Raw genomic sequence first — 26869 nt, 5'->3', positions numbered from 1 at the left:
CCAGCAAGGATTTTTAAAAAACAAGAAATTAAAAAATTACATAATTAATATTTGAGAGTTAATAATTTGGGCCAGCCTGGTGGCACAGTGGTTAAGTTCACATGTTCCCCTTTGGCGGCCCGGGGTTCACCAGTTCAGATCCTGGGCACAGACCTACACACTGTTCATTAAGCCATGGTGTGGCAGGCGTCCCACATATGAAGTAGAGGAAGATGGGCATGGATATTAGCTCAGGGCCAGTCTTCCTCAGCAAAAAAGAAGGGGAGGATTGGTGGCAGATGTTAGCTCAGGGCTAATCTTCCTCAAAAAAAAAAGAGAAAATTAAAAATTAATAATTGAATGAGAATCTGAGAGAGAGGCTGAGACACAATCTCACCAAAAACCCCACCAGTGGTGTGGCGATACAAAATCAGGAGGGAACTCGTAACTCACAGTTTCTCCCTGAAGAGCAAAAGTGTTTGTACCCTACATCTGGTGCCCCAACTTTTAAACACTTCTACCTGAGAGATGGGCCCCCAAAACACATAGCTCTGAAGCTAACTAAGCTTATGTCCAAGACCCACAAGGCTGTAACAAACTGAGAAACGGTTACCCAGACTCAGTGTGTCTCTCTCTCCAGGGCACAGCACAGGCGGAGCAGACTGAAACAGCCAGTTTTTTCCTGAAAGAGGCCTATTTACTTATCTTAAAAGCTAAGGCTTCTAGTTTAACATACATCTAAGTGCAGATTGCAATCCTCTCCAGAGAAGGGAGGCCCCGAGCACCATCTTTGCACTCTCCCTCTGCCTCACTCCAAGTCGCCCATATCTCCCAGAAGGGAGCTTGTGTATCATGTCTGGTGCCTTGGTTTTTGCGGCTACCACCTAGGGTACACTTCTTGATCACCTGGTTCTGGTAACCTCTTGATCACCTGGTTCTGGTAGCCAGCGAGGTTTATCTACACGGGTACCACAGGACTGTAACAAACAGAGAAAGAGGCCTTAACTGACTATCCCCCCAGGACTCAATGCAGAGGAAGCAACAGAAAGGCTCATCTCCTAGTCTTCCTCTGGGAGAGGTATGTTTACATACTTTAAAAGCTGCTGCCTGATGGTCCAGCCTACATCGAGGTGCTGACTGAGATCTTCCCCTTTGGAATACTGACAAGTCTTGGCAAACCCTCAAATATCAGGAGACACTAAGAACAAAGTAGAGTTAGAACTGTCCCCCAATTCTTGAGAAGCTACACCACTGCCTGAGAGAGAGAGAGGTGGAAAGAGAGAAGACAGATGCAGAGAGAGAGAGAGACAGAAAAAGGATATTCTGTAAGCAACTATATTTTCTGGGTCTTTTTGTTATATCAGCTTAGTTTTAATGCAACTAAAAGAATTTTTCTCTCACCTCTCTGCATTTTTCTCCCAATCTTATTTAGAGTCTTACAATTCTCTACTACCAATCAGTAAATGTTAAGGTGCCTCAAACCTTGGTCTTATGACCTCTTCTTTCTCTAAAATTGCCCCCCATGGGATCTTCTCCATTCTTATGGATACAAATGTCTTTGATGTTTAGTAACTCCAAAATTCATGTCTATAATCAAGATTAATTTTATAGGCCCCGAGATTTTTTGTCTTAGCCTAGGTTTCCCGGAAAACAGAGCTTGACACAAAGACGTATACACAAATACCTAATGCAGAATGTGATACAGCATCAGGAGTAAAAGAAAGTGAGCAGAACAGGGAAGAAAAGTGGGTTTGTCAAGGATACATTATCAAGTTTACCACCAGTATGGAGTAACTGGGAGCTCAGTCACATGTGTCCCAAGAAGTGTAACCACAGGCCCTCAAGGACCAGTTCAACTGACCCCATCTTATCAACAGAGTAATTAAGAATGCTTTTCCAGGAACTGAGACCCTCTTGTCCAGTTCAGGCTGGCTGAGACCACCAAACTATCAACTGGGCCTGCACAAATGCTCAACAAATGACCTTTTGATGTCAAGGAGCTAAAAACTCCACCCTCAGATCATGGTAATAGCTGGCATTTTGTGCGCATGCGTCCTATGAAGAGGCACGAAGCCTGACTATACTTATGCAGATCATCAATTACCTTATTTCTCCTCACCTCCAATCATCTATTCCCACATTTTAGACCACCTTTCCCCCTCCCCCATAAATATCCCTGAGTCCCTATTTTTGAGAAGGCAGATCTGAGATTGATTCTCTGGCCTCCTAACTTAGTTGCCTTGTGATTAAATCTTTTCTCTTTGCAAACTGGTCATCTCAGTGATTGGCATAATCACGCGGCAGGCAAAACGAACCTGGTTTGGCAACAGAAATGTCAGGAGGCATCTCAAAAGACATCTATCGCAGGAAAAGAAAGGAGAAACAATTTACTCATTGGCTCACATTCCCCATTGGTCAGATTTTCACTCCATGGGATGTTAACTGTCCCACACTTGCAGGTTGTGAATGTGTGACGACTAAGCAGTTTCCTTACCCCCTGCCATGGTGTTGTAGCGTTAGACGAACCTTAGGGCAAGCACCGGCCCAAGCTGAGGCATGGTCAAGGGGCACCCAATCAAAAATAGTGCTCATGGAACTAACCACTGCAGCAGTGGTTGAAATAAGAAGTGTGAGGCCCAATGATCTGAAGTGGTGCTCCAGACGTTCCTGAAACAGTCTACCCCCGGCAACATAAAGATCCCTTTTTGTCTGAACAAACACGGAGTCGCCTGCAAGGTGGCTGCCAGCATAATCTCTATAAAACCTTAATGCAAGAGATTTAGTGAAAATGCTACAATCTCACTGTTGAAGCTGTTCCAAAGCCGTTTATCAAAAATAGATTTCATTTATTCTCAGGCATTATCTGTGCTGTTTGCCTGGAATGGTGGTCCAGACGTTTATCCTTAAGAGAACAGTGTCTTGCTTTACTCTTGTAAGGTCTTTGTTGCCGTAATTTCACATTCACACGCTGGGCTCCAGATATACTCCTTCCTTGTCTTATGTGTAGTAGCAACCCTAGATCTGCACGATAATCAAGGTCAGTTATCCCCTACCAGTATAGTAACACCTTTCTTTGCCTGCTCATCCACTGGCGTGCGGAGCCCAGAGCGGCCAGGTGGTAGTCACTGCTTCAAGTTCAGTGAAACCCTTACTGTGTTCCCTTATGGAAACAGTCTCTTCCTTAGAATCAAATCTAGCAGACCTAAAGTTACAGGGATGAGAAACACAAATTCCAAAAGCAAACCATTTGCAGAAATGGTAAAAGATATCATTCCTACTTCCATCCTTGGTTAATTGCAGAAGTGGCTACAATTTTGCCCTCTTCCTTGAATCCATGCTTTTTGCAATGTGACTTTGAAGCTCCACCCATCAAGAGGTAGAGTCTTTCCCCACGCTTTGAAACTAGGTTGGGCTTGTGACTTGTATTGGCCAATGGAATGAAATAGAATTAACGTTGTGCCAGTCTTAAGCCTAGAACTCAAGAGACCTTTCATGTTTCTACTCTTTCTCTCAGAAATCTGCCTCCATGATATGAACAACCCAGGCCATCCTGTTGGAGGATGAGAGACCACATCAAGCAGACAGGAGCCATCCCAGCTATAAGCCCTAGACCAGTAAGCCCTAAAGGAACCCAGTAGCTAACTGCAGGCATTTGAGTGAGTCTAACCAAAACCAGAAGAACTACCCAGTTGAGCTCAGCCCAAGTGGCTGACTTACGTAATTGTGAGATAAATAAATGGCTGGTGTTTTAAGCCACAGTTTTAGGGTGGCTTCTTATATGGAAAAAGCTAACCAATACATACCCTTTGGCATCTGGACACATAAGTTACAGCAGTGGGGAAACACTACCATACATTGGTCATTTTTCCCATGCATAGCACCCTAAAATTTCTGGATGTTATCCCCAAGCTGATACATTAGTTGAGGCTTTAAGAGGCCATTCCACTGTTATTCTAGGCTGAGTGCTTCATGAGGATGGAGTACACTGTAAGAGCAATGAATCCTGACCATGTGCCCGTTATCTCACCTCCTTTACCACAAAATGGGTCCTTTTATCTCAGGCAACAATGATAGATCAAGCATTCACAAGCCCAAGGGTGGTGTTGCTGAAGAGTGCTGAGGCAGGGAAGATAGACCCTATGTTTAGAGAGTAAATCGACTCATGCCTGAAAAGATCATTTGTTATCAGTGTAATGTTTGATATTTGTTGTTTTGGGGCCTCTTGAAGGTAGAGGGGGAGGAATTGTGTTATAATCCTTCCTGGAAGCCTATGAACAACTTCCAGATCTTTTAATTGTTTGAATCTCCCTGGAGAATTGTCTGCCACATACATTATCTCTAGGGTTTCAGTTGGGAAACCCACAGGAGGATGAAGTAATTATTACTGGCATCGAGGGAGCTTGTCAACATTGGGTTCCAAGAGCTACAAAGAAGCTGTAAATGTCAGTGTGGGGGAGTCCTGTGGTCACTCCAGTTCTCACTGCACCAGATATACCGTCACCAGATACATCCCATCCCTCATCCTTGTACATCCTCAGGGAAGGGTAACTTTCTTCCATTTTTATTTTTCCTATTACCCCTCAGTGAGACTTGGAAGCTAAAGTCTCTTCCCGGAAGGTTCCTGAGAGGAGCATTTGGTAAGCACAATGAGAAGTGAGCAGCTTTGAGAAAAAAGGAGAAAGCACGTCTTTAATTAGATTTGTGAAACAAGTTCAGGTTCTACTTAAGGTCACCAGGCATTGTCTAACACGTAGTAAATTCTTAATAACCATTTGTGGAGTGAATGAATGAACTGATTAATTAATGAGAACATACCCTGGGAATGTGTGAGATCCTAGATGCAGTAGTGGCTTAGTAAAAAGTGGGCTGGATTTCAAAGAAATCGTAATTCAGATCCTGGCTCTGATAAACTTAGTGTTGGTATAATGAGGATATGTGACGTACATTATAGAGTTGTTATGAGGATTAATAAATTATGAAAACATTTTGTGTGATATAGAGCACCTGATAGTGGCAAGTCTTTATATTTTTTCTATCTTGGTGAGAAATTTATGATTTTTACATAATTATAGAATTTACTCAGCTTATTTCGTGTACTTTTTATTGCTTTATCATGTTTACAAGAGTGAAAAACATTTTATCTTATGGCAATTGAGAGGGAGAGATGATGTCTTCATTGTTATGACTATTGCCACCACCCTAGTGCACTGATGAAATCAACAGATGTCTGTGATTATGCATCCAAAGTATTTTCTCATGCCTATAACTCCTTCTTGATGCCTCCTAGAGATTATTGAAAAGCCCTTTCTCCTCCCTCCAGGGTATTTGTTTTCTAGAATATTCTCTTTATACATTCTCTGTAAATGAAGGTTTCAGTGGATCAGTTCTTTAACAGAATCAACAAAGAGCTTAGGATAACAGTTAATAATAGGTTTGGGTGAAAATGAAAGAATACTAGAAAAAATATATACCTGCAGTTGAAAACATACCTGCAGGCAAATAAGGTCTGAAAAGCCAATGGATATGAACTTGGTCCAGGCTACGAACAAAAAAGAAGGAAGCTGTGTCTTCAAAACTGAGTTTAGGAAGAATCCAGTTTGGTAGGGCAGGAAAGTCAAAGGTGCAAAGGTAGGAGGGAAAATAAATAGGAGAAAACCCCTTCAGATAGTCAAAGCAATTAAAAAATGAGTCAGAATTGAAGGAGAGCACTATGTGACTCTCTTCCTTTTTCTGCAGATCAATTTTAGTCTTCCTTCTCTGCAGGTAAGTTTCCTCTTTTATTCATTCTACACAGCATAAAGTGGCAATGGTTCAAATTCTAAATTTTCATATCTGCTCTGTCCAAGAACTAATCCCACTTCACCTGGCCATTCCCCAGCACCCCCAAAGATCCTTGAGTGAAAGAGCAGAGTCTTTGGTAGAAGAAAAGACTGTGGGCACCATTTTCTCTTGGAGTTTTCTCTTTAAGTAGAAGTGAAGGATCTACACACTAGAAGTAGTTACTGTCAAGGTAAAGAGATATCCTACAGCTTATGTGCAAAGTAGAGAAAGGCATTGGCACTTTGGACTCCAGAGAAGCCAGGGCTGCATTGGCATTAGCAGCATTAGCAGCTCTGAGATCATCAGTGCCCCGATATCACATCACTTTTGTCAAAGCAGGCACTGGCAGAACAGTATTGGCAAGCAACCTAGATCAAAAGAGGAAGAAAAGGGAGGATTCCAACCACCAGGGAGACAGCAGAGAACCCGTGTGAGGGTTTCCTGGGAACTCTAAATAGAAATTATGGCAAATGATAAAAGCAGAGATGTCTGGTATGCCAGTGAGAGATGTGGAGGTGAGGGAAAGTGCAGCAAGAAGAAACCTCCCATAAAGGACGTTTAATATTTTTATTTCTTCTGCTTCCTGCAGAGCGCATGGCCTGCCCTCCCCTCCACCTATGTCTGCTTTATATTCCATAGTGAAAATCCTGTCTCCTGCTGTCACCATAGCTGTTACAGAACATTTATTCAACTAACATTTTTGAGTGCAAAAGCTGTGCCAAGTGACATGACACAATTCTGATCCATGTTTCCTGAAACCACATCAATCTGTTGGCCCGAGAGTGGTAATAAACAGCAGGCTGTCATTTTATCTACCGCAGCAATCCCTGCAGTCTGTGGAAAGTTGCTTTAATTATTTCTGGGAATTCCCAGGAAGTTCTCACATGAGCTCTGTGTGTTCTGGAGTCCAAAGTGTCAATGCCTTTCCCCACTTGACATATACATGTGTAGAATGCCTCTCCATTCCATTCAATTTCACATTTTTATTATTCAATCACGGAAAAAGTAGTCCAACAGCATCCCTCCATTTCCTTTAGTTTCTGCCACCAGACTCTCCATCCCTTTGGCTAAGACTCAGGACAACGGGGCTGAGTGGAGAACCAATCATGGAATCAGAGACGGTGTTGTCTTGCATCCTCTGGCAAGCAGCTCATTCCACCTATAAATTCAGTCTGTCTTCATAGGCAAATATAAACCATTGTTTATAAAACTGAGCTTCCCTAGACAAAGATGAATAAGATTCAGTGCATGTGCTCTCCAAAATATCTTATAAGCAAGGAAGAGCCATGAAAACAAATATACAAATGCTGACATATAGATGTAGATATAGATAATCTCAAATTCTATATAGCCTAGAATAAAAGTCACTATAAAATATGCATTAAGGACACATATTTCTATCTGATATTTAAGAAAAAACTTTCTGAGTCTTTAATAAGTATGTTCATTTATTCAACAAATACGTACTGATTATCTGCTGTATGTCAGGCACTATTCAAGACATATAGTGGTTTAAAAAAAAGACAGATTTCATGCTCTTATGGACTTTACATTTTACTGATGTAGATTTTAAAATAAATAAATTACTTTTCAGGAAACAAGCAAATTCCAGATAGTGGTAGGTGATATGAAGACAAAAAGCAGGGCAATGCAGTAGAGGATGTCTTGAAGGAAGCTTTAGATGGGGTGGTCAGAGAACTTCAAAAAAGGAAAAGCCACATAGACATAAAGTTTCAGGGTGTGTCAGGAAGTTCTAAGGGTGGGAAATTGACCACAGCAAGAGATAAGACAAGAGAAGTAAGAAAGGGGTAATGAAGAACCTTGTAGGCCACAATAAGGAATTTGGAATTTGAATTGAAGGCCATTGAAAACCGTTGAAAGGTTTTTTTGTTTGTTTTGTTTTGTTTCTGAGGAAGATTAGCCCTGAGCTAACTACTGCCAATTCTCCTCTTTTTGCTGAGGAAGACTGGCCCTGAGCTAACATCCGTGCCCATCTTCCTCTGTTTTATGCGTGGGACGCCTACTACAGCATGGTTTATGCCAAGCGGTGCCATGTCCACACCTAGGATCTGAACCGGCAAACCCCAGGCCACCAAGAAGCGGAATGTGCAAACTTAACTGCTGCACCACCAGGCCGCCCCCCGTTGAACGTTTTTAAGAAGGGAAATGGGGAAATTCTTGTTTTAGAAGGATAATTCTTTGCTAAGTTTGAAGGAAGGGTTGAAAGGGAGAAGACTATAGGAAGGAAGACCAGTCTGAAGTTTACTGTAAGTATCCAGATGAGAGACGGTAAGAGTTTGACATAGACAGTATAATTAGGAATGAAGAAAAGGAGCATGGGTGCGAGAAAAATCAGAATCAACAGGGCTCATTCACAAATTGGATGAGTCAAGGACAACTCCGAAGTTTCTGGCTTTGATTTCAAACTCCTTGAGGGTAGAGACCACATCTCTCTTATTCACTGCTATTTCCCAATGCCTAAAACAGTGCCTTAGTTGTGGTAGATATTAAAAATCCATTTGCTTAACAAAAATATTCTGATTCCTAAGAAGTACTATCAACAGGGCTTAGCAATTGATTGGATGTATAGGTAAAGGAGAGGGTCCTGGACTCACTCTCAAATTTTCTCTTCTTGAAATTGGATAGATTGTGGCGCTGTTTACTGAATAAGGGTACATGGAGAGAGAAACAGTCTTTGAGCCCTGAGGAGAATATGACAGTTTCCGTTTGGGAAGCATTAGAGATAAGCTGTCTATGACATCCAAGTGGAGACATCAGAAAGCATTGGGTATATGAATCTGAAAATGAAAGAGAATTGCACTAAAGAAATAAATTTGGGAGAGAGTGGCACATGGTAGCATTAAAGCCATGGAGGTGAATAGAATCATACAGGAATATGTGTAGGATGAAAAGAAAAGAAGCATAAGACGAAAACCAGAGAAATGTCAACATTTAAGGGCCAGTTAAAGGGAGGGAATTCTGCCAAGGCAACTTAAAAGGAATGGCCAGAGAGATAGGAGGAAATATGAAAATAAATCCAAGAAGGAAAAGAGTTTCTCAAGGAGAGAATTCTAGGAGGTCTAAAAATGTAAGGACTAAGAAATATCCATTGAGTTTTTCCAGAAATTTTGATGGGGCCGGCCCGGTGGCAGAGCAGTTAAGTGCACACGTACCACTTTGGCAGCCCAGGGTTTGCCGGTTCGGATCCCGGGTAGGGACATGGCACCCCTTGGCAAGCCATGGTGTAGAAGGCATTCCACACATAGCGTAGAGGAAGATGGACACGGATGTTAGCTCATGGCCAGTCTTCCTCAGCAAAAAGAGGAGGATTGGCAGCAGATGTTAGCTCAGGGCTAATCTTCCTCAAAAAAAAAAAAGAAAGAAATTTTGAAAGAGCAATTCAATGGAGTGGCTGGGGCAGTAGATAGATTGGCCCGAGATGGGATCACATGAAGAGGTTTTGCTTCTGTTGTAACAAAAGGGAAAGAGAAAAGGAAGGATGAAAGGAGATGCAGAGAAGTTTTCTGCACTGGTGGCAGGAAGAGAAGAAAAGATTTAAAACAGCCACTGGAGGCTGGGAAAGAAGCCTGACTTATCCCTTTCTGGCTTTCTCAACAATAGTTTGAATTTATTGAGTAATCATTATTTGCTAAGAGTTTTTCATACATTAATTCATTTCATTTTCACAACAAACTTTAAGGTATGTACTATTATTTTACATGAGGAAACTAAGATTTGGAGAGGTTAGGTGACTTGGTCAATCAGACTGCAAGTGATAGAGTCTAGTTTCAATGTGGGCTAACTCCAGAGCCCACACTCTCCTGTATCTTGTCCATCTCTTAGGGAGTCCTCCATTCGTCTAAAACTATCTCATCTATGGACGTGAACCTTTGTCTTCTTACTTATTTTCCATTATAATATTTTTCCTCCACGACCTGATTCCAAATTTCTTGGATCAGGAACTCTGTCTTCTATTACTTTGTGTTTTCTACATCTCCAAGAAATGCAGGAAGTAATAATGATACTGACAAGAGATTTTCACATATTGAGGTATATGGGGTAACTATTTGAGTTCAAAACTGATTCGACTTGAACTAGAAAGCCTGACTTATGGCGTATCAAAAACATAGATTCTACATCTGCTTATCCATTAAAGTAAGGAATCTCTCTTGACATAGAGAATGCATACTTCCCCTCCTATGCCCTATTGGTAACAACATCCGATTGGTAACATCCTATTGGTAATGCCCAGATTAGTCCCTTTCCTGGAATCATGGTCATGTTGACCTGTTAATTTGCAACTGTGTACTGGGTGTTTTTGAAAATGTATCCTGGGTGTTTTTAATGTATCTTCTTTGTTCTAAAAAGATGTAAGACTGTACTGAAATTCATGCTTCTCTGGAACACCTTCTAAAGCCTTCCCAGCTTATAATCCTCACTTTGACTCATAAGAAACTCACTCTAATTTTGATATATAGGTTGAATATGGATTATTTGCATTGACAATACTTTATAAACCTGAACCCCTTTTTGTAGTTATGGTTAAAATATTACAAAGCCATCAAAAGGAAATCTTCTAAATTTGCCCCCCTATTTTGACACAACTTTTTCTCTGTGTTCTCCTTTAGATTTATCTACATGTATTATATAATTATAGTATACAACTTTTTAACTTGCTTGTAAATACTTACCTATTTTGTACATAGTTTTCATGTAAACTATTTCTTTGGTGTCTTAACTCTTTACACTTGTCAAGTATGTTAATATATTTTTATTTTGCGTCTCAAAAAAATAAGATAGTTTATCTTTTCCTTATGAATCCTAAATGGTAGATGTCTGACTGGTTTCCAAGCAGGTTGGTTATTATTGTGTTTGACAAACATTTGGAAAAATTTTCTCATTTAAATCTTAATGTTTGGCGTGGAGTCATTTAGTGTGTCAAACCCATGGATGTGTTCCAGCACACAGCTGACAGTCAGGCAGCCACACAAATTGCAGAATGTGCAAGAGTTTGTATCAACATCATAAGTGGGAAAATAATCTCTACTTACAGAGGAGAGATGTATAGAGATCCCTTGGAAATCTTGGATGAGGTGAGGTTTCAGCAAGAGAGGATAAGTGAAAAGACAACGCATGAAATGGAAAGACACACCCAAGGTGCAGCAAGGCTTGGCAGAGAACATCAGAGGGGAGGTAGGGTAGTCTAAAGAGAAAATATTTAGTAAATGGGACTAGACTAGGTAAGTAGGTAAAAAGTACCAAGGGGAAATTTATTCTGTCGAAAATATTTCATCCTCTGGGTCCTCATGCAGGTATATCCAGGCAATGGAAAAGGAAAACCAAACCAGTGTCTCTGAATTTCTCCTTCTGGGCTTCTCGAGTTGGCCAGAGCAGCAGGCACACCTTTTTGCACTTTTCTTGTGTCTTTACTTAACAGGTCTGTTTGGAAACTTACTCATCTTGCTGGCCATCAGCTCACATCATCGTCTCCACACACCCATGTATTTCTTCCTTGCCAATCTGTCCTTTGTAGACCTGTGCCTTCCTTCAGCTACAGTTCCCAAGATACTACTGAACACCCAAACACAGACTCAGTCCATCTCCTATCCTGGCTGCCTGGCTCAGATGTATTTCTGTATGATGTTTGCCAACATGGACAATTTCCTTCTCACAGTGATGGCATATGACCGTTATGTGGCCATCTGTCACCCTTTGTATTACTCCACCATCATGACCCAACACCTCTGTGCCTCTCTGGTGACTGCACCTTGGGTCATTGCCATTTTGAACCCCCTCTTGCACACCCTTATGATAACCCGTCTGCACTTCTGCTCTAACAATGTCATCCATCATTTCTTCTGTGATATCAACTCTCTCCTCCCTCTATCTTGTTCTGACACAAGTCTTAATCAGGTCGTGGTTCTGGCTGTGGTGGGGCTAATCTTTGTGGTACCTTCAGGGTGTATCCTAGCATCCTATAGCCTCATCATCTCTGCTGTGATGAAAATCCCTTCTGCCCAAGGAAAATGCAAGGCTTTCTCCACCTGTGGATCTCACCTTGCCTTGGTCATTCTTTTCTATGGAGCAATCACAGGGGTCTATATGAGCCCCTCATCCAACCATTCAACTGAAAAAGACTCAGCTGCGTCAGTGATTTTCATGGTCGCAGCCCCTATGTTGAACCCCTTCATTTACAGTCTAAGGAACAATGAGCTGAAGGGGGCTTTAAAGAAGGCTCTAGGCCAGAGCAAAATCTTCTCCCGGTGATTCATACTGGTAGAAAGGAGTTCAACAGGAGGCAAGTTCTATTGAGATCATCATTTTCATTTTCATCATAATTACAAAGCTGTTATTAAATACCTATTAAACTTGACAATGACCTAAGTTTGCTACAAACTCTAAAAATGACATAGTCACAGGTCTTATCCTTTTGAGCTCCCTGAAATATTATTTATGTGGGCAAATATTTACATATGAAGTCCCTGAAAAATCACAATAAAAATATAAAATCAACATTCAAATGCATGATTAGGACCTCACATATGGCTCAGATTAATACAGGAATACACCACGGGGAGTTCAGAATAGAGTATTTCCCCAGGACTGTCCTCCTAGAGTAGACAGGAGTAGATAACACATTGTCATGCATGAAAAACGGTAGAGAAAAAATTACTATGTAATGAAAGGTTCAAATCAGAACTTTGATGTGAGGTCGAAGACAGAAGATATTGGGGAGGATTTAAGAGGTCAAGTAAAGCTTCAAGAAAAAGACAGCACTTAATCTGGACCTTAGACACAGATGAATTTTACATAGGAGTGATAAGAATATTCAAAAGTGGTTAGAAAGCCTTGTAGGGAAGAAAGAGCATGGTACGTATGAGTAAATGTATTGAATAAATCAATCTGAATGAAGTGAAGGGTCCATATTACAGACTGGTGAGAATGAAGGATGGATTGTTATTTCTTACCCTAATGTTTTATATTTATTCATGTTTTATGATATTGTATGAATTTCCTATAATCTGTCTTTATCTCCTTGTGTAAAGAGCAGGATTTATATCTATGTCTATGTATATAGCTATATAAATCTTCATGGTGGTCTCAACAAATTGCCTGGGATGCTATTAATCATCATTTTAAAATTTAAAAATTTGTGTTGTTATTTACTCTGGAACATGCATAGAGTTGCCTATATGAGTAGCAGACCACACCAGCAATGGAAAGCATATGCCTTTGTGACTTTTGATTTGGAACTCACATCTGATTTAACAGATTGTTTTCTGTCCACGGTGTCCCCCAGAGCCCTGCAGAGTGCATTTTTCCATATGCCGTATGTCCCATATTTTAAGTCATACTACCCAAAGTATCTCTTCAAAGTTGGTTAAAAAAAATGCTCAATCATTTTCATGTGGTGTGATAACTGACAGGAAAAAATAAAGATAAAAAGATAGAAATAAGATAGAGATTTTTAAAAAGACATCCTGCTATAAATATTTTTTATTCCTTTGTTTATTTATGATGTGAAGATCTTCTACAAATTACCCTTCTGGTTTTCACTCTTCTCTGATGAGAAAGAGATCCAAAAAATTTGCTGGGGCATGTAAGGCCCAGTATAAATAACATTGGGCGGAAGAGAGAAGCAATGGTAAAAATGGCCCAATCAGATCCAAATTCCCCAACTCTTGAAAGATCTTTGTATGCATCAGATATCTTAGTTGCAAAGAAACAGAAATCAATTCTGCTTAATTAAGCAGAAATAAAATTTAATGAAAGAATATTGGGTAGTTCACAAAATTGCTAAAAGGGCTAGAGAACTGGGTTCAGAGGCTCACAACCAGACCACAGCCAATACAACACTAATAATCATCCTATAAGTTGACCAAAGTCACATGATTAAACACTGGATATTGCAGCTTGACCCAGTGATGCTGTGTGCCACAGACATTGGATGCCTATGCTAGCCTGCTGCCACTGCTGACTCAAAAACTGGACATTTCTGTCACTGCCACCACCAGCAGAGAGATTTTCTACCATTTCTCATTTTTGTATCACCTATCCTTGATTCAAATTGCAGAGAGACTATATCTGATTGGTCAAACATAGAATACATGCCCTTGTCCCAAGTACAAAGAAGTCTGAGAGAGTATCTCAGATTTTCCCCTGTACTGAACACCATGCCATGCCTCCCAGACCCCCTTTCAAGACTGACAGATTTATCCCCCCAGTTGCTGGGAGTGTTGCTGGTTGATAGTCCTCCCTGATAGGCCTCACTGTCAGCCCTCTCCAGAAATTGCCCTCAGATAAAAAGAACAGCCTAGTCTAAGGGGCAAGCTCTTTAGGGGCAAGCTGTATGCAAAGACTGGTCTCTTGAGGGAGTATAAAGACCTTACCCATTTAACCCAATTCAGGACACTCTGAAGGGCCATCTTTCTTCTGAGTTAGCAGCAAAGGCTTTGTTGTGATTGCATCACAACCCAACTTCCTTCACCCAATGCTGATGCCTTTATTCTCTCACAGGTATCAGTCACAGGATCGCTACCTATAAACTTCCTGCATGCCAGTCTGTAATCTCAGAGTATGCTCCTCTTGGAAGGCAATCTGTGACTCCACCTGTAATGAAATAGTTAATACAGCAGTCTCTGAATGTAACCTAGTAAAACTAAAAATTAATGACACATTCAGAGACAGAAAAATCTTCCACTTGAAATGTTTTTAAGTGTCCCTTAGGTAACTGTTGATTCAAGAAGGAGCTATAAATATTTGAGAATACTTAGAAAATTATAATAATCAAAACACTACATATGAGAAAGCATGAGAACAACTACAGCAGTGTGCAAAGGAGAATTCTGAGGCGTAAACATTTAAATGAAACTTAGATAACTCTAGTTAAGGATCCGACTGAAAAGTTAGAAAAAGGCAACAAAATAAACTGAAGGACTACAACAGAAATGGAAATAAAAGCAAAAAACAATGAATCATAATACAAAACAACAACAAAAAAACAATAACACTTAAAAAATAAGTCCAAGAGATGGATATTTAAAAAACAATTGGTAAAACTGAGAAACTACTACCCAAACTAATCACTAAAAAGAGGAGAGCAGAAATATACAAAATAAGAAACAAGAGGAAATATCTACAGAAATAGGAAAATTTGAAGAAACATAAGACTAAAGTATTTTAACTAAATCTATGCAGATAAGTTTGAAAATCTAAACAAAATGAGTAATTTTCTAGGAAAATATATTTATCAAAAGTGACCCTAAACAAGGTATAAAATCTGAATAGGCTGATTTCCATAATAAAATTTTCAAAGATCTAACACCCCAAAAGAACCAAACCTAAAGTTTTCATAGGAGACTTCTACTAAAATTTAAATAATTTTCAGAGCCTAGAAAAACTTTTCTTATATCAGTGGCTTCAGGAGACCTTAAAGTTTTCTGCAGCAAAGAAAGTTCGTTTAAAGGATTTGAAAGTGACCATTTGGGTCTACTTATCAAGGTGCTGTTGAGCAATAACAGAGAGTGGGAAATTTGTCACCACGGGGGGTAAACAGTATTCCAAAACTGTTTTTATACTGGTATACATTAAGAATTACTATGGTGCCAAAATATATGGTTTCCCAAGTGTTGACTTCAAGTGTGAATGCTGGGATGCTGTTAAGGATATAGATAGAATCTTGACCATGTGTATAATTTCGCCTAGCTGTCATTTCCGCCTCGCCAACCTGTGTCCCATGCAAGATCAATTCTCATGAGCATGACCAACTGAGGGGGTTCAAGGCCCGGGAGGATGCAGGTAGTTGTCAGGACAAGAGACTATATAATAAGTTTTTACATATGTCTCCACCCAGAGACACACATGTACTTATCTGCACTGTACTACATATTGGAAAAATCTACTAAAAATCATAAACATTTCTGTGATGATACCACTGTCAAAGTTATAACCTCCACAGAAAAATACACTGTGCATGACATTAAAGATATACAAACACTAGGATTCATATCCCAAAACAAATTTACACTGAAAACTGAGCTTTGAAGGGGATCTGAGGGCTAGAATGTCAGATTCAATTTTTCTGGAATGTTTATACTTACTACATAATTCAGAATTGAATGACGATTATTTCACGAGATGGCTGTTTATAAAGTTTAGGTATATAGAGATTTTTAAAAATTAATACGCACATTATTCTTTCAATTTCCTCCTGATGAATCTGAGTAAGCTTCCACAAAACATGAGGTTTCCTGGGAATAAGGGGCCACTACTTACATCTGTATAATATGTCACCAATTCAAATTATGTGCAGTTTTGCCAGATGTGAGATACAAACGCCATGAGCAATAGATGTCTGAATCAAAGAATTTTATAAAATGGTAAGAAGAGAGAAATTTAAACGTATTTTTACCCTTTGGAAATTTTGCTGCATTACTGGAAGTAAAATATGTATAATATGAAATAGAACTTGGGTCACGTGCTATTCATATATGATAACATCCCCCCAAGTCAGATTTAAAAAACAGAATGAGGCTCACAGATTTAATATAATCAACATCCGTACCTCACATCCATGTTTTTTATGGCTATGTACCAAATTATAGGGAAGCACTACCAGCTAATGGCTACCATTGTCACCGGCAACATCGTATCACTCCCTCACCCAGTGATCCTGTGTACAGCCTTCTATGAAATGAATGCTGCATAATATGGCTGCCACGGTGGTGAGTTCACTATATGGACTAACTTCAGAATGACTTTATCAGGATTTATGTTAGCAACTCTTTCTTTGAACTTAAAGTTAGTTTTTCTTACAGCTTCCCCCACCTACTTCTGTGAAAAACCTCTGATGGAGTCAACCTACAGACTTTGTATGAGAGCCCTGATCAAAGTGCCAGACTAAGTGATATCCCTCCAGCAATTGCTAGAAAATGCTAACAAGTTAATATTTCTTACAGTGTTTCAGTGGTTTTATGCTCTTATTTGGCTGTGTCTTTACAGTATGTACTTAAATGTCTTTTTGCAAGAGAAGCAGAATAATGTTTCCAAATGGGGTTGCAAATAAGAAAACTTCATAGAGCTTTTAAAAATAATAAATGTAACACAGATCTTCTAGAGACACTGAATCACCATCTCTGGAAGCTGGAATGAATCTATGAATGTTGATTTGAACACACATTTTCATGGGACAATGAAGTAAGAAAATTCCCTTGAGAGTTCTTAGGGAAAATTTTAGCTGACACATGGAAGACAAAAACATCTTAAGGGCTCTGGTATTCAAAGACCTTCCATTAAACTGTTTTCCTCGCCCAGTTATCTGGAGTCATGACCATTCCAAAGAACATTCTTCATTGCTCCCTTCACATCCTTGTTCTGCAGAGTATATATGAGGGGGTTGATCATGGGAGTAACGATGGTGTAGAAGAGAGCTATGAACTTGCCCTGATCCTGAGAGTAGTTGTTGCTGGGCTGGAGATAAGCATACATGGCTGTGCCATAGAACAGGGTGACCACTGTGAGGTGAGAGCCACATGTCCCAAATGCTTTTCTCTGCCCTGCTGCAGACTTTATCCTTAAGATGGCCCTGACAATCCCACCATAGGAGAACATGATAAATGCAACAGGTATGAGAAGTATGAAGACACCTACAAAGAAGAGCTCAGACTCATTCATAGTGGTGTCAACACAGGCAAGCTTGAGCAATGCAGGTACTTCACAGAAAAAGTGGTCTAATTTATTTCTCCCACAAAGTGGTAAAAGGAAGATGAGTACCGTTTGGAATAAGGAGTTGGCAAAACCAATGAACCATGAAGCAGAAGCCATCAGAGCACAGAGATGGGGAGGCATGATTACTGTGTAATGAAGGGGCCTGCAAACAGCTACATAACGGTCAAATGCCATAACTCCTAAGAGAATGCATTCAGTGCCTCCCAATCCTAGAGAGATATACAGCTGAACTACACAACCACCAAAGGAGATAGATTTGTCTATTCCCCTGAGATTGACCAGGAGCTGGGGAACAATGCTGGTAGTGTAACACAGGTCCAGAAAGCTGAGGTTGGAGAGGAAAAAGTACATAGGGGTGTGAAGATGTGGGTCCAGGTGGGACAATGCAATGATGGTTGTGTTTCCCAGCAAAGTGAAGATATAGAATATCAAAAGAACCACAAAGAGGACCAGCTCCAGTTGAGGCCTGTCAGAGAAAGCCAGCAGGATAAACCCAGTGAGGGAGCTTGCATTTTTCTCTTCCATCCTTGCTAGCACATGGTTCTTATCAAGACCAAGCATTTAGAAATTTTTAGAAGGTGTCTTTAAAAGAAAAGGAGAGAGGAAGAGGTGAATCTATCATGTTAAAAGACACGGTCATGGGATTTTTATATGCAATTGTTTTCAGAAGTGATGTACTCATTGAGATGGACATATCTTATACCAATGTAGTTCCACATTATCACAAAAAGTTATATCATTGATATTTAATGTAAGAAAAATCAAATAATAGACCTTGTGTTCCCATCATTCATGGGTATGAAAGGTCTGTTTCAGATTGAGTTCATAAGATTTAAAGTACTATAAGAATACATGTACATTAGAGAAAATGAGAATGAGGGAAATACTGGAGCACGATCAGAAAGAATAAGAAAGAGAAGCAGACAGAGGCAGAGAGATTATTTGAAACATATATCTCAAAATTCTACACAATTGTACATACCTCACATGCAATAGAATATAAAGCAAGATAATCTCTAAAATACATTCAGATATTGGAATTCGTGATCTAGAATGTACTTATACAGAGGAATAAATTATATTAAAAATATCACTTACAGCGCTGACTCTACATATTTTGGAAGTTTTGCTCTGTACTCTACCTACTCCATTATATTTGTGAAGACTACCCTGGTCCTTTTTATGGTAGTCAAACAATTAAATACTCAGTCAGACACCATTCAATCACCATTATTCTGTTACAGTGTGGCACTCTTGCCCTCAAGATGCTTGAAATTATCAGACCAACTTTACAAGTTCTCTGAAAATTCGCTGTCTGTGCAGAGTCAGTTGGAATCAGAACTCTAAAATCCAGTGGCCAACAGTTTCCTTTTCCTTTTGCTGATTTCATTTTCAAATATTACCAACAACTAGAGTGTGTGAATTCCGGAAAGAGGTGGGATTATTTTCTATGAACGTTCTAATCAGGGTAAACATTTTTAAAAGTGATCCAATTGTGTAACCTATGTACAAAGTGTAATGCTTTGCATCACTCCCTATGATAAAGTAATTAAAAAGATAAATACATAGAGATAAAGGCAGATACATTGTCAAAGCAATGACAGGTCAAAGAGATATATTGTAAAACTAAAACAAATACAAGGAAAGGCATAAAAAAGGAGATTTTGGTATTATAAAAATCTAAGAACATCCATCTACATTCAGTTAATTTTATATACACAGCTTTCTGGAAGCTATCTTGAAGAGTGAGTTACACTGGACCACACATGTTGCCAACTCTAAGGATGGTTGATTGCCGTTTTCATCCAGTTATTTAGTATTGCATAGCATGGTCATACCCCGACTTAAGTGGCATCAGGAAATGAATATTTCAGATCTAGCATATTCAAATGGAAAATCATACGGTAAATTTTTAATCTTTCTAAAACTTTTAAAATCTGAATCGTTTCTGTATAGATACATTGATATGCAAAATAAATTGGTACAAAGTGGCATATAATAAATATTAATAAAATCTGAATAAGGGAAAAGTAAAGATCAAGGGAAACAAGAGTTAGTGGTAGAGAGGCCACTGGGAAATATCCTCTACCACAGACATAAATGTCCTCCTTGTCCCATAATTTAGTTCCAAGGAAAGCAAACAATCAAAAGATTGATGTTTTCAAATATAAAAGCATTCCCAGCAGAAATGTAATACATCATGCATGAGAAGGATTAGTTAAACTAAATTAAATTTATACTCAATCAGAAAACAACAGTATGATAGAGTACTATTTCACATATCCATCAAATACAATATTTAATTTGTAAAAAATGTTTTCACATTTAAAGTTTGAAAAATTAAAGTATCCAAAGGTTGAAGGTTAAACTGATATGCTACTTACATTAATAATGTTAATGCTGGTTGGTATTACTGAGGGTTTGATATGCTCTAAAATATTAACATGCATAATCTCAACTAATCTTTTAAAAACTTTTTGAAATTTATTACCGTCCCCTTTAGACATATGAAGAAATTGATTAAAGTGGTTAAATAGCTTACCCAAGATCCTTAAACTCCTAAAGGTTTTAACATAAAGCCAGGTCCCTTTGATATCAAAGTTCATACTTTCAACAACATTACTTTATCGTCAATCAAATGGATTTAATAAAATTCAAAGGAATCATCACATGTGACATAGAGGTGCAGCATTTCATAATATTTCATAATTCCTTTGATTTCTTATAAGAATGTGATCAGTGATATCCACACAAAAATCTATGCACAAAGAAATTCATAATAGAAATAATTATAAAAGTATGAGAGACAGTCTAAATGCGAAACGAAAGGATACATCCTCTGACTCACACCTGTTCAGAAGAGCAAACAAAAACAAACCATGGTCAGTCTCATGCATGCACACACAAATAGAGAGGCACTCGTTGAAATGAACTGCTGGCTAATTTTTAAATTGTATCTAATAAAGAAAACATTCATGAAAGTGGAGAGCAAACTTAAAATGCTAACTCATCCAAGGAAAACACCAAAATAATAATGAACCATTAAAATTAATTTATATGATTTCCATTTTATCATCTAAATAAGGACCAAGATGGCAACTGATAAAAGATAAAACCCCAGTGAGATCACGTTGTACAAAATATTTGTTGCTTTACATGATAATACATATACGAAGAAAAAAGAAGGCTGAAAGGCTACCTATCTGACAGGTATAAAAATGAATGATTTCAGGTTGAAAAATAAAATATCAGGCACAGGAGATGCCCACTAAAACAGAAAAGAATGTGATTGCCTCCGTGTGTGATCATTGCTTCCAATGTCACGCAGGAGCGCATACTGGGAGGTATTAGGATACTAATGTCATATTCTATCTTCTGACTTTGAATTTTTTTCTCATTACAATTCTGGAAAATTATTATCTTTAGTAAGACTGGACATGGGAAAGATCTAATTGCAAAATGCTCTATCCCATTGATTCTCAAGAGTATGTTCGGTTGATCTAGATTACTTTGTTCTGTTCATCTTTTCTTACTTGGAATCCAACCTTTCTAAAGCTGCTTGCACCACCACAAAGGCAATCTTCCAAGAGAAAGAATTCTTTTTGGCTAAGGTCAAATGAGAAATTTTACTTCATTTCCTTCCTACCACATTTGAAGCATTGTGTAATTTGACTGGGAATCATCATCTCTGTTTAGACAAGCATCATTTGACTCAATGCAGCAAGAAAGATTGATTCATTAGACAAACTATATAAATAATAGTGACTGGAAATATTATTCCTTAGGTACAGGAACAAAGGATGGTGTCCTTAGTAGCCATCACAATATGACGTGATATAGGAAAGTTCTGTTATAAAAATTACACATAAATTATTACTTTGGGTACAAAAAAATAAATAATTTTTTAAGTGAAGATTACATATGAAGGAAAAAATTTAAATAGGTAAAATAAAACATATCTACAAAACAAAGATGGCATTGTATAAAAATTACTATCAATAAAAGAATATACAGGGAAACAACATCTCACAAGATGAGCACTGTATACATATTTTAGATATTTTTGTGCTTCTTTAAGAAAGGAAATAAACTGTTTAAAACTATGAATACTCATGATACATTTTAAACATAGAGAATATATATTGTGTTTCACAGAGAATAAGCCGCCAAAAGAAAGAATGAAAGCATATTGCCTAATACTTTCACATACACACATACATTATTTTTCTGTTAAGGAAGGGCATATTTTATTACACCTAAATATGTTATATTTAAATTACTTTCCATGTGTACATACTGAGGTACAATGAATGTACTACAATCAGATGGAACGTCTAGGAATAAATCATTAGCTTCTAAAATGAACAACTAATTTAGTTCTAATATTTGGTGAATTCTGTAGTCTGTTCCTTTTGCCAATGGACATATATGCAAACCAACTGAGCTTTTTGTGGCAACAACAATTGCAACTGGAAATTAACTTGCCAATTCAAAAGCAATGCAGAGATCAAGTTCCATTCCACTCACCTTTATTCGTCTTATCTGTGGATCCTAAGCTATTTTCCTACCTCATCTCCAACTTACTGCCTTTAACATAGTACTGGGGTTGGAACTCTGATATGTAGAATCAGGAATCAGGTTGTGTGGAGTGAGTGCAAAGGTTGATTATATCAGCATTGGATTATCCAGAAATTTTTCTTAAGCAAGAGGACACCTTCTCATGATGAGTTCACCTGTTTTCACATGGTACTAGACCTGCTTTTGCCTCTAGGTAGTAGGAAGATGAAGAAAAGCAATTTTGAACTCTCAGTACTATTTCCTCAAATACAATGACTTGGCTTTCTGACAGAGAGACCCTATGAGCAACATGAGAGGGTGAGATGGCGCTACGCTGTGACTGGGCTGGCACAGATTGAGACTCAAACTTGTTTACCTGGCTGAAGTCTCAAGGGAATGTATGTTCTATGCTGTTGATTAGCTGATGTCACCAAGCTGTCCAGAGATGACAATCCTCAGGGAAAATGGGCAGCAAGGAGAATGTCTCTTCTTTAATTTCATATATTTGACAGAGGACAGATAACACCCTCTACCTCTCTAGTTACCTTAGTTCTCAACTTTCAATGACTTGGATGTTTTACATAACCCTTAGATTTTTTTTCTCACAATCACAAAAAATTTTTATGTATAGATAATAAATCAATCATTCGGTTACTTAATTGTAAAAGTATACATGTAAATAAATTTTTCATTTAAATTCATTCATAACCAACTTATAAGGGATCACAAAACTAATAATTAGGCACACCTTAATCTTTAAGGGAAATATAATGGAGGGCAATCATCACATTTATTAACAAACTTCTAATGTGGCTAAGGAATAATATCTCATATCCTCTATAACAGTCTTCAGTTTATATCCAAAGGTTTTAATGATTTACTCAAGTAATAAAAAGAAAATTCTTTAATGACATTTACATGGTTGGTTATCTTGAATTTCACTAGTCTTTGCATTTAAATTCCAAATGATTTTTAGTTTACCAGGATAGTTACAAATATTCGCTAAAGAAAAATGGAGGAAAGTGGATGGAGGTTTCATGTGTTGAAGTCAAGTTTGAAGATCAATCGATTTATTTAAAAACATCTTTACTTGACTATACAGGCAACAACAGGTATAAATAACAACATCTGACTTTGGCAAACTTGGACCCTAAATGTCAAATGAAACTTCAAAAAAAATAAAATCCCTTTATCCACACTGGAACACCTTTTGTTTCAGAGTAATAGACAACTGCTAAATAGCAGTATAAGCTAGCTCAGAGAAAACCATTTAGGCTTGAAGCATCTTGGTTTTTATACGTCATTAGTGACACAGGTATAGAGAGCGTCTGTGATTAATTTCCATTCTATAGCCAATTGTTTCCCATATATCGACAAATTCTACTTTTATTTGCAAGATTCAGCTAGTGAGATAAACTATCCTTCTCCTCCTAAAAGCAGTCTTAGGTTAGAATTTTCTCAGTTATAACCCTACTGGTTAAAATCCCATCATAATATTTAAAGGAGGTCTAGTAAAGACTAATACCGCTTAGGGTGTCAGAGGAGGGAGGGAATTACAGAGCTACTATTAATGCTTTTCTTCCCAATTCACGCTAGCAGTTATAAGTATTAATTGGCAAAATCACTTTGGATAATAGTTTGACCTTATCTAGGAATGCTGACCTGCAATTACGTTCCTCAGTTTAATATTCTCTGAAGTAGTTCTTGGTCATGTTCCCCAAACACATGAATAAGAATGCTCAAAGCAGCGCTGTTTGTATTAACCCAAACCTGTAAAATAATTCAAATGCTCATCAACAGTAAAATGGGAAAACTGTGAGCTATTCATACAACACAGTACTTTACAAAAGAAAGGAATAAACTACAGCAAAACAAACTGAAACATTGTCCTTCACACAAAAATACTGAACAAAACATGCCAGTCACAAAGGAATCAATCTGTCTACATAAAGTTCAAAAACAGGCAAAATAAACTGTTGTTTATGAATGCAAACATAGGTGGTAAAACTATAGTTACAATCAAATATTATAGTCAAAACTAAAAAGAATATCGAAAGGCTGATTATAACAAAGTCAAGATAAATGAAGAGAGAAAGGGATGCAATTGGGTAGAGGCTATCCGAGGTACTGTCCAGGTTCTAGTTTACGAAGAAGGTACTATAATGACTATTCACTTATTAATTATTCTTTAAAGTGAATATTTTTATACAGGTGTAGAGACAGAGAGACACACAGAGACAGAGAGAGGGAGAGATGGCCAGAGGAAATAAGAAATAACACATAGGACTGCGTTATACTCATGTTTTACTCAATACTATACCTATGACAATAAGAAAGTAGGAAACAAAGAGGCTATATAAAAGTATCAAAAATGATTAGGAGTATTTGTAAATGAATAAGGCTGATAAAAATCATATTTGGAAAAGCTAAGTTCTGAACAATGGAAAAATGGTTACGGATTTGTAAGGAATCAAATTGGTGGACTAAAAGGAATATAAATCTAAAAACAATACTGATCTAAGGAAAAGCAACACTAATGTAAAGGAAAGAAGAGGAATGCTTCTCCACCCGGTTCCAGGGCACCATTCTCTCTGTAGAGTAGACACAGTGAAGATAGCCTTTCTTCTGAAATATCTAAATTGCCACCACCTCAGTAAAGTATTGAACAAGCTATTTCTAGGCTCTGAATTATTCCAAACTCTCAGATTCTCTTCCTCACTGCTTGTCGTCTATCTGAGATAAGCGGAAGGGAAGGTCCACACTTCCTAAGTGAAATGTTATACCACCCTGTACTGCTGCTTCACTTTGGGATTTCTGTATTTATCACTAGATAAATGGATAAAGAGCCCAAGTGGGGAAAAGGAAAGGGAAAAAGGCAGAAACAAAATGAAAGATAGAGAAGACAAATACAGAATGACAAACAAGAACTGAGAGAGACAGTAGATATATACAGAGATTTCAGTTAAAAAGTACAGATACATACAGTAAATGTGAAAACAGAATGAAAATAATAGGGGAAACAAGAAAATCATGGGAACAGGGATTCTCAAAAGCTCAAAATGCATTGAAGCAATTACAAGTAAAGTAAAATATAGTGCCAGACTGTACAGCTGGCAGGTTGTTTAATTATTCTATATTGAAAAATATTTCACTGCTTGAAAGGCCCTTCACGTACATGGTCACTTAACACCAAAGATGGGACATATTGAATATAGACATCTATATTTCCACCAAAAGTCAAGGGTAACGAAATCTGAATGCTTTCTATTGAGCACATCCAATCCCTCCCCCCTCTCCTCTGCAGGATGTGACTCTGGAGATTCTCAAGTAAGCAGAGTTTTCATAGACTGGAGCTAGACCGTCCCATTGCTTCTATGAAGTTCTTGAAGGATCCTCCCAAACTATTTCATCTTGGAAGGAATTTTCTGGAATCTAGAGAAAATTACATGTAATTAGGCTAGTGGGGAAATGATTATGAGCACTGTAACCCAAGACATGTGGAAAAACCCCCGAATCACATGCTACATTTCCACCATCCATTCCCTCCCACTCCCAAAACAAGCACTTACATTTTCACACACACAAGACATTTGCATTAGAAAGCTTCCAAAATTTAGTGTACTGTGTCTTCTTTGATCATTTGACCAATGAGTGAATCTGTGTTCAGGATGCTGAATACATAGGAAATCTTATAACAATTTGAGCCCATTTCTATCTTAACATATTAAAATTCTATTAACTTTAGTCATTATAGGACTATCCTTATAATTCTTATGTAATTAAATTATGAAAATTATTGACATCTTAAAATTGAAAATTATAAACACAAAACTTATAATCACACTGAGGAAATCTTTGAATGTACAGCATGCTAATTAAAACATTAAGCAAGGTTGATTGTCATTTCTTAGTAATCATTAGCCTCGACCTAGTGAGAGTAAAGGCTTATTAAAAGGAATTTAAAAAGATATTCCATTATTCCTTGGAAAGAGCATAACTTTGAACTCTGAAAATCTAGGTTCACATCTTGATCTTGTTATTTAGAAGCTGTGTCACTTCAAGCAAGGATTTAACCTCCCTGTTCCAGAGTGAGCTCAGCTGTAAAATAAGGATGATATTGTCCCTTAAGGTGTTGTAGTAAACAAATAAGATAAAAAATATGAAAATGCCTTACAAATTGTAAATCATTGTGTAAATGCAAAGAATTATTAGCATTTCTAGCCAAAATCATGCTTTTTCTTCAGTCCATTTCCTCAGATCACCTTCAGTCATGCCATGCTGTTGGCCACTTCCTCCTTGAAACGGTCTTCATTAGCTTTTATAAACTGTTCAACCCTGATGTTCTCACATGTCAATGGCCATTACTTTTCTGCTTTTTCAAAACCAAAAGTCCTTTTCCTTAATTCTCTATTTACCCATTTCCTCTTCAAAATGACGACGGTACTTTGGTGAACCACCAAAGAATTGCCAAAAGTATATCAAGCTCTGAACCCTCTCTCCCAGCAGAATTCTATATTTCCATTGCCATTCCTGACACATCTACTTGAAAATTTACATGTACTCTGGTTCAATAAATCCACTGTTTCCCTCTCCCCAACCAAAAGTAGCTGTTTTAGTTTCCTGTGGCTGCCATAATGAAGTACCACCAACCGGGGTACTTAAAACAACAGAAATTTTTTCTCTCACGCTTCTGGAAACCAGAAGTCCAAAATCAAGCTGTCATCAGGAACACACTCTCTGAAGGTTCTAAAGGAAAATGTGTTCTATGCCTTTCTTTTAGCCTCTG

General features: G+C 38.1%; 2 protein-coding genes across 2 annotated transcripts; one reads left to right on the top strand and one right to left on the bottom strand.

Moving 5' to 3' along the window:
- Window positions 1-11124: 11124 nt before the first annotated feature.
- Window positions 11125-12066, top strand: LOC139046025 (putative olfactory receptor 1F12P). The gene has a single exon (XM_070516790.1). The coding sequence runs from the start codon at window positions 11125-11127 to the stop codon at window positions 12064-12066; it is 942 nt and encodes a 313-aa protein (XP_070372891.1).
- Window positions 12067-17112: 5046 nt separating this feature from the next.
- On the bottom strand, window positions 17113-18051 carry LOC139046074 (putative olfactory receptor 2B8). The gene has a single exon (XM_070516845.1). It carries the CDS (start codon window positions 18049-18051, stop codon window positions 17113-17115), a length of 939 nt encoding a protein of 312 aa, XP_070372946.1.
- Between the last annotated feature and the right edge of the window lie 8818 nt (window positions 18052-26869).

The sequence above is a fragment of the Equus asinus genome, chromosome 8 (genome assembly GCF_041296235.1).
Source record: "Equus asinus isolate D_3611 breed Donkey chromosome 8, EquAss-T2T_v2, whole genome shotgun sequence".
Taxonomy (NCBI): domain Eukaryota; kingdom Metazoa; phylum Chordata; class Mammalia; order Perissodactyla; family Equidae; genus Equus; species Equus asinus.
This window is presented reverse-complemented; position numbering and strand designations above follow the sequence as displayed.

Coding starts and splice junctions, on each gene's coding strand:
- LOC139046074 (XM_070516845.1), bottom strand. CDS start 18,051: ATGGAAGAGAAAAATGCAAGCTCCCTCACTGGGTTTATCCTGCTGGCT.
- LOC139046025 (XM_070516790.1), top strand. CDS start 11,125: ATGGAAAAGGAAAACCAAACCAGTGTCTCTGAATTTCTCCTTCTGGGC.